The sequence below is a fragment of the Ruditapes philippinarum genome, unplaced genomic scaffold (genome assembly GCF_026571515.1).
Source record: "Ruditapes philippinarum isolate M1 unplaced genomic scaffold, ASM2657151v2 ctg1718_1_1_1_1, whole genome shotgun sequence".
Taxonomy (NCBI): Eukaryota; Metazoa; Mollusca; class Bivalvia; order Venerida; family Veneridae; genus Ruditapes; species Ruditapes philippinarum.
The window spans coordinates 73,429-82,036 of NW_026858728.1; the positions used below are offsets into that span (position 1 = coordinate 73,429).

The following is an 8,608-nucleotide window of genomic DNA, read 5'->3' on the forward strand; positions in this document are numbered from 1 at the left end:
CCCGACGTTATAAATCATTCCGCTAATAACAAGATTGATTCAATTGTTTCATTTCTCTTCTAGATTCATCTTAATCAGATCAGTTGATATTTTATTTTTATTATTCCAATTAAATGTGTCAATCAAATATGTGTCCGCTTCCTGGAACCGACCAGTACTGGTGTCATGGAGGACCAGAGAATGACTCGAACCCACAATCCGAGAGTTGAGAGACAGACACACTAACCACTAGGCCCATCACTCCCCTTCTATTTTTGACTTTTATTGACCCCACCTTTGTCGCATAAATTAAGTAATTTTGTATGATGGTTTGCGTTCTGTCCGTTGGTTACTTCATTCGCCACTCACTAACGTTTTATTAATAATATTAAATTGAAAACAGTCAAAGGCTCGTGAAGTATCGGAATGTTTCGACATTTTCCATATTTAATGTTTATTTATCGAACGCTTACCCCAGAATGTTTTTCCTTGCTCTGGGTCATTAGGAGGCTTATTGGTTTATATAAACACCGGACATGGGCGAAATATGCCGATTTTACACGAGCATCACCAAAATGTTTAATTGTAAGACTGGTTTGTGGTAATGAAAGTTTAAATTGTTTATTGAAATTTCATTTCATTTAGATACATTAGGAACCCTAAATCATCAAATTAACGATTATTTTCAGTAAAATTGAGTAAAATTTCTTATACAATTTATCACAAGATTCTTTCTGCTATTTTTTTTTTCATCTTACTTATTTGGTCTAACCAGCATTCGTTCAATGTTGTGAACTTTATTCCTGAAAACTTCATCGTCTGCACCAGGGCAGCATCCCTGAAGGAATCGTGTGGTCGTTTGTCCAATTAAACGAAACTAGCAGAAATGTATATATGATACAAATATATAGACGGCAAAGAAAAAGTGTAACGAAACAATACGGTTAGTACTAAAGGGAGAAAAATAAGTTTAAATGTTTCTTTAATTTTATAAGAATTCCTCCTCGCCGTGTTTCCCCCCCCCCCCCCCCCCCCCCCCCCCCCCCCCCCCCCCCCCCCCCCCCCCCCCCCCCCCCCCCCCCCCCAAGACCCTCCTGTATGCTCAATATTTCTGATCTTAATTACTGGTCCGTTATACGTGTTTTCCTTAACTGTATAGTGGTATTTGCACAGTTTATCACAAATGACAAGTCTCGAACATGGGTCCAAATACACATAAATATTATATACATAAGTAAATGCTGAATGTATATACCATAGTTTACAGTTTCTTATAGATTTTCGTTAATTACATTTTCTGATAATTGTTTCACAGTTATAAATGTTACTATATCTAAATATAAACCATACATCGGCGTTATGGTAATGTTCAATTCTGATATATTCCTGAACAGGATTTTTTTCTAAGCATTAGCGTTGAATTCATAAGGTATGTATGTGTGTATGTGAGTGTGTGTGTGCGTGGGTGTGCGTGTGTGTGCATATGTATGTGTATGCATGTCTGTCTGTTTGGCTGCTCGCGTAAGTGCGTGCGCGCGTGCGTGTGTGTGCGCGTGTGCGTGTGTGAGCGTGTAACAGTTTATACTCTTGAAAAAAACTTCATCTTATCAAACAAAATTTAAAATTTGTTTTCATGAGCAAGTTATGGTCCTCTACAAAAGAGGTTCTTGACTCTCAAATGTAAAGTCAGATATTCAAATCATTGAAGTTGAATTCATTCTTTCAATTTATCATGTTTATTATTATTTCAAAATTATATTGTGATAAAAATGTAATGACATGCCTATATATCAGTTTGATACACACAAGCAGTATATGATCATTGAAAACTATAGTCTTCAAACTTTCTTCTTATATTTGGATCACATTTTATTGGTTAACCAGTAAGCCAGTAAGAAGCTTAGATATATGGAAATTTGCTGCATTGTTTCTTGCCCTTTGTTGAAGAGAAAGCATGTAGCATTTTAATGCCTCTTGTGGTCTGTGTTCTTGTTCCATACATTGCCCTAAAAGATTTAGAGCTGTTTCTCTATGTTTAAGGTATTTATTTGTTTCTATGGTTCTTATAAGTTTACTTAGTGCTTGTTGTTGATCTTGATTTCTGTGTTGATGATTGTAGATCTTGTATTGTAGGAAGTAAAGGAAAGGTAGAGAATCAACTACAGCCCAGTCCATCCAATAGTCATTATCTTTATCTCTGTGTATCATGTCATCTTGTGTAGATCTGAACATTTCATATTGTAGTTCATGAGGAACACAGTTGATCTCTTCCTGTATAAATCTGACACAAAATGCTGTTATATGTTTGATACAGTCCTCACTTTGCTCACAACATACCCTCTTGAATTCTGCTGTTACTGTTAATGTAGGTGTTTCCCTGCATCTACAGATAGGTGCACCAGGATGAGAGTCATATTGTTGTTCAATGTGTCTCAGAATTAGTTCAGCTTTCTCCATATCTCCTGTACTGTAGAACACTGAAGCCAATTTAAGTCTGCTAGATGAGATATCTGAGTTTAAACCAGCTGATAGCCAAACCAATGCTTCAGGTGACACTTGATTATTTTCACCAATACTGGATGATGCTAGGGCAGACCCATAAGTGGTAAAACAAAAAGGTGCTAGAAACTTGAATGCAGCCTGTTGTAACCTATTACCATTATCTCTGAAGGTCATTAGTTTACTTACAGATTGCTTCATTGTCGTAATGTTTTTGCTGTGTAAATTGTGTAAAACAAATTTATGCCACTCACTTACTTCGTGTGCAATGTCTATATATCCCCCGGTCAAAACGTGTTCAGATATTTCAAGAGAAGAACGAAAATAGTATACTCCATGTGGTACCCTGCTCAGTTTAACTTGAAGTCTATGACCAAGATCATCAATATCAATCCCAAGTAACCATTGTCTATCATTCTCTATAAGTTCACAAATATATTTTGAAAGTTCATGTTTTGTGTCAGCTGTAAATTGCCCTGCCATCAAATTATTGTCCGGTATAATGAAATGTGAACAACGATCATTCTGTACACAACTGTGTAATTCCAATAAGCAGTATGTTAAACATGTAAATAAATTATTTTCTTTCCATGCACTTTTCTCTGTGTTTTCTATACAATGTAATAGTACTGTTTTACACATGAAACTTGATATATTGATTTCATCTTGAGGATAAGGGAAGGATTTAAGAATAATTTTCAATAATACATAGCACCTTATTTGTGTTATATTTAGATTAAGTATAAGGCACCTTTCTGCCAATGATGTAGATATTCTCCATTCCAGTTCAGGATATTCACTGACCTTACTTCCAGTTGGAACAACAAAACACCTAGTACTGGCTGCATATCTTCTCATGTCTTGTGTTGGCCATCTGTCAATACCTTGTCTATCTAACCAACCTGATGCTGATTGAGGCCATGATTTACAAGGTAAAGCTACCACATGGTCTGTATCACTGAATCCAGGTTGTCCTGGTACAGCATTTGATGGTCCATGATCTACAGCACCCGGAATTAAACCATTAAATTTTGTGTTTTTCATCAAAATTCTTCCACTTCTATCAGTTATATGGTGTTCAACAGGAATGACAGTGTCAGGAAGAGGTTCATCAGGTCGGAGCAGTTGTAAGAAACAATACCCCGGGGTTGTGTTCTCATCCTGTATCATGAGGAAGTTTACCTTGCCATGTTCCCACTCTGACCAGTCTTGTATTACATTGAAATCATGATTACAGTGTAGTTCATCCAAGTCTGACTGAAGCCCTATAGTCGTTGTACCTTCACTCTGACTCCCTAGATAATATCCAGTAAATTTTGAATCAATTAACCTATGTGTGATATTAAACATAGTCTCACTCAGCATGTAAAATCTTCTCCTCCTCATCACTGTTATTTTACTGACACCAATGTCATTAAAAACATCTGATAACTTCAGTGATAGGTTTTCTCTGTAGTCAGGTTCTTGAAACATTCTGTAATGTATAAGTAAAGGAAAAATTGTTTAAATCAGCTGTCAAATTAATTTTGTCACATGCTTCTTCTTGGTACTTATTTTTTCTCTATTTTGTTAGGGTATTTTCTTCTTTTATGTAAATTTGAATAATTTGTTTTTCAGAATTTTGATGTAAGAGAGACACAAATATGAAACACTCATTCAAATATTCATGTAACCTTTTCTTACATAATTCATTCAATATAAGTGAAAAATTGTGTACTGAAATTCTGTTTTAAACTTAATTTAAATGTTGGATTTAGTAATATTTCTTAAAAATAATCAAGATGAAATAGTTCGTTTCATTTGACCAGTTGGGTGGAATTTTTAATTTTGCTAATTTTACTTCCTCTTTCAGTTTTAAGTGAAAATGTAAAGGAGAATAAATAATTCCTTTGGTATCTTTAAGATATATAAAACCCCACAATATAAATATTATATATATGCATGATAATACAACACTTTCTTATTTGTATTTCTATTTCATTGAACTACATAATTCATTAAAAGAAATATGTTGGGGTTTTTTGGGGTTTTTTTTGTTGTTGTTGTTTTTTAATTGTTCAAAGGGAGACACTTGAATTAAAAACACTTATCAAAATATATATGCGAAATTGTTTATTTATAATAAAGTTTGAAACTTACTTTATGTTTGACCAGATAGGTGGAAATTTTTCTATTTTTACTTCCTCTTTTGGTTTGAATGAAATTGTGAAGGGAAACAACTCCCTTCCTAAACAGTAAGAACTCACGAAACTGGACATAATCAGGACGAATTATCAATGATCCTGGTTAACCTAGGATTTAAAGCATGCACATTCTTAACCTACTGATATGACTGGTATGGTTAAATATTAAAATGTGTGCCTTTTTGTACATTTTATTTTTGAATCCTTACTTTTAGTTGATATTATGTTCATGACGTCAAGGGTAAAAAAGTAAAAACAAACATTACTATAACATTGATTTTAGAAAGTCAAAAATGATAAACCACCATAATTAGATAACTTGTCTAAACCTATTATATTATAGAAATGTGATATCTCTGGCCGAGTGGTTGAGGTTATTAACTTCAACCACTGGCCCCTCATAGCTGTGAGTTCGAATCATGACAGACACTTTGAATTCCTTCACGTGAGGAAGCTATCCAGCTACCTTATGGAACGTCGTAGGTTCTCCTCAGGTGCCCGTTTGTGCCTGAAATAATGCACGGAAGGGCACCTGAGGTCTTACTCTACCAGTAAAGCTGGAACGTCGCGATATGACCTATACTGTGTCCATGTGACGTTAAACCCAAAACAAACAAACAAACTAAATCAGTATTGAACATACACTCATTCAGTATCTTATATATATGTACCCTGTATATATGGTAAAGACTGTTTTCTTATATTCAATGTATGTACCATGTGTATAGCATGACCCTATTTAATGCAGTCACCAGTCATCATTGTCTTAGGTCAATAAGAATCTAAGGTCTTTCTATCTCCACCAGTAAATCTGGAGCATCGCCATATGACTTTACTGTGTTCGTGTGGTGTGAAACGCAATAAATCAAACATTACAGACATCAAAAATAAATAAGATGTTAAAACCTAACTATTACATAATATTCTGCAAAGACTATAAAAAAAACATCCGCAAAAAACAAACAAATAAAAAAACATGAAAACTTTTTATCCTTCTTTTCAAGAATGTAATTGTCACGAACTTGATTAGAGTAATCCGTAATTTAGTGATTTGTTGTCATGATAATATAGACTTAATGATGTATATTTCTCTCTTTTTAATAAGTTTAGAGTTATTTAAACATCATAATTGTTATAAAAAAACATAGTTATTTATATTACGGATGACAGTTACTGTACTTTCATAAGAAAACTTAAAGGCAGAATTAAGGGAGTCAAGATTGAAAAATTGTACAAAACACAAATTACACATTATATATAGAAAATAAACATATTTTAGATACCATCGGACATACTTTTCATCATGTTGTGACTGTGGTTACAAAGACAATTAATTTATCATGATGTTTACCATGGTAATATAAATAACTAATTTATCATGATGTTTGCCATGGTGACATAGGTGATTAATTTATCATGATGTTTATAATGGTAACAGAGACAATAATTGATCATGATGTTTACCATGGTAGCATAGACAATAAATTTATCATGATGTTTACCATTTTAACATAGACAATTAATTTTTCATGATGTTTACCATGGTTACATAGACAATTAATTTTTCGTGATGTTTACCATGGTTACATAGACATTTAGTTTATCATGATGTTTACCATGGTAATATAAACAATAAATTTATCATGATGTTTACCATGGTAACATAGACAATTAATTTATCATGATGTAAACAATGGTAACATATACAATTAATTTATCATGATGTTTACCATGGTAACAAAGACAATTAGTTTATCATGATGTTTACCATGGTAACATAGACAATTAATTTATCATGATGTTTACCATGGTAACATAGACAATTAATTTATCATGATGTTTACCATGGTTACATAGACAATTAAGTTATCATGATGTTTACCATGGTTACATAGACAATTAATTTATCATGATGTTTACCATGGTTACATAGACAATTAATTTATCATGATGTTTACCATGGTTACATAGACAATTAAATTATCATGATGTTTACCATGGTTACATAGACAATTTAGTTATCATGATGTTTACCATGGTTACATAGACAATTAGTTTATCATGATGCTTACATTGTTATTTAAATGTGAAATTGTGTACATAAAATAAAGTTTTAAACTTACTTTGAATGTTGGATTGAATAATACTCGTATTTCCTTAAAAAATAATTAAGAGAAAATATTTGTTTTCATTTTACCAGATACGTTGGAAATATGCTAATTGTACTTCCTCTTTCTGTTTTATATATTCATTCCAACAATTATTGTACTTTTTAGATTGGTTAAAAAGGAAGACACTTATATTCCAGTGAATACTTTTTAAATGAGAAATATCGTGTATTTTGAATAAAGTTTTAAACTTACTTTTAATGTTGGAATTCAATAGTATTTCATGAAAAATCAAGAAAAACTGTTTCTTTCCGTTTTTTCACTTCCTCTTTTGGTTTTGAATGCAATTGTAAAGGGAAAGAACTCACATCCTTTTCCTTACAGTTGTTATATAATTTAATAATGTCCCTTTTAGATTTCTTTTCTATTCTGTCAATGCATTGTAAAATACACTGATAATATAAGGCTTAATTTTGTATAAAATTCTTTCTATTCAAATAATATAGAAAGTATTAAAACATCATATTATTTTAAAGAAGAACATAGTTATATTATTTTAAGAATGAAACATGTTTAGCAATCACTGTGAGTAATTAATACTCTTTTCAAGCATTATGCAGATTGAAAACGTCATCATGATTTTTGGCCTAATTTGACAATGAGTTGAATGGCTATTTGTCTCTCAGTGCAGATTCATAAATCATTTAATTAAGTAGCCAGAAACTTGTGGAGAAATTGGTAATTACTGGTTAGTTATCCAGAAAAGTCTTTTAGGTGGATTGACCTAGATGTGACCAAAAATGTGTTATAATAACCTTAAAAATAAAGTGGCTATAACTTTGTTGTATTTGTAATGGACTCTTCAAATTTGAACATAATAATCTTTTAGGATAAACCGTCAAGTTAACCAGGTAGACATTGACTTTCAAATAAATAACATTGAAGGTCAAATTATTATATATATATGCTTTTTTTTTGGGGGGGGGGGGACTGTAATGTGCTATTACTATATTATTCATGAAAAGATTGACGGATTGACTTCATATTAAGACATAACATTTAACAGTTATTGCCCTTTTCAGCACTTTCAGAAAATTGATATGGTTAATCTAAACCTTTGTTTTCCCCTACAGCAAAAAATAGCCCAGTTAAGGGTTCTCATTTGTTACATTTACATTTCCGGGAAACATGAGCTTTAAAATTTTGTTTTAGAATCATAATTGCTGAGAGCTTAGATGTTTGCTAACATAGACTTGTATAGCATTGGTTGTCTAAAACCATATGACCTAGAGAAAAGCTATTTAAATGTAGAATTGTCTGATGATCCTCTATAAAAGTAAAGAATAAATCATGCCCCTTTGATTAAAATTGGTCCCACCTATTGATTTATTTCACCATTTATTAACTGTGACCTTTTCTAGCCATTATGGCCCTCTTACATTATTCTTATTGACCTAAGACAATGATGACTGGTAACTGCATTAAACAGGGTCATGCTATACACAGGGTACATACATTGAATATAAGAAAGCAGTCTTTTACCATATAAACAGGGTACATATATATAAGATATTGAATGAGTGTATGTTCAATATTGATTTTGTTTGTTTGTTTGTTTGTTTGTTTTGGGTTTAACGTCACATGGACACAGTATAGGTCATATCGCGACGTTCCAGCTTTACTGGTGGAGGAAGACCTCAGGTGCCCTTCCGTGCATTATTTCAGGCACGAACGGGCACCTGAGTAGAACCACCGACGCTCCGTAAGCTAGCTGGATAGCTTCCTCACATGAAAGAATCCAAAGTCCCTGTCGGGATTCGAACCCACAGCGGTGAGGGG

General features: G+C 32.8%; 1 protein-coding gene across 2 annotated transcripts; it reads right to left on the reverse strand.

The window, feature by feature from the left end:
• Positions 1 to 1,542: 1,542 nt before the first annotated feature.
• Positions 1,543 to 7,135, reverse strand: LOC132754071 (uncharacterized). Of its 2 annotated transcripts, none has more exons than XM_060744660.1 (2): positions 7,025 to 7,135; positions 1,543 to 3,952 (listed from the first exon to the last, which is right to left on the reverse strand). In XM_060744660.1, exon 2 carries the CDS (start codon positions 3,949 to 3,951, stop codon positions 1,849 to 1,851), a length of 2,103 nt encoding a protein of 700 aa, XP_060600643.1. In that variant the 5' UTR covers position 3,952; positions 7,025 to 7,135; the 3' UTR covers positions 1,543 to 1,848. The 2 variants fall into 2 exon arrangements, with proteins under 2 accessions (XP_060600643.1, XP_060600642.1); XM_060744659.1 differs by lacking the exon at positions 7,025 to 7,135 and adding an exon at positions 6,785 to 6,897.
• Positions 7,136 to 8,608: the final 1,473 nt, after the last annotated feature.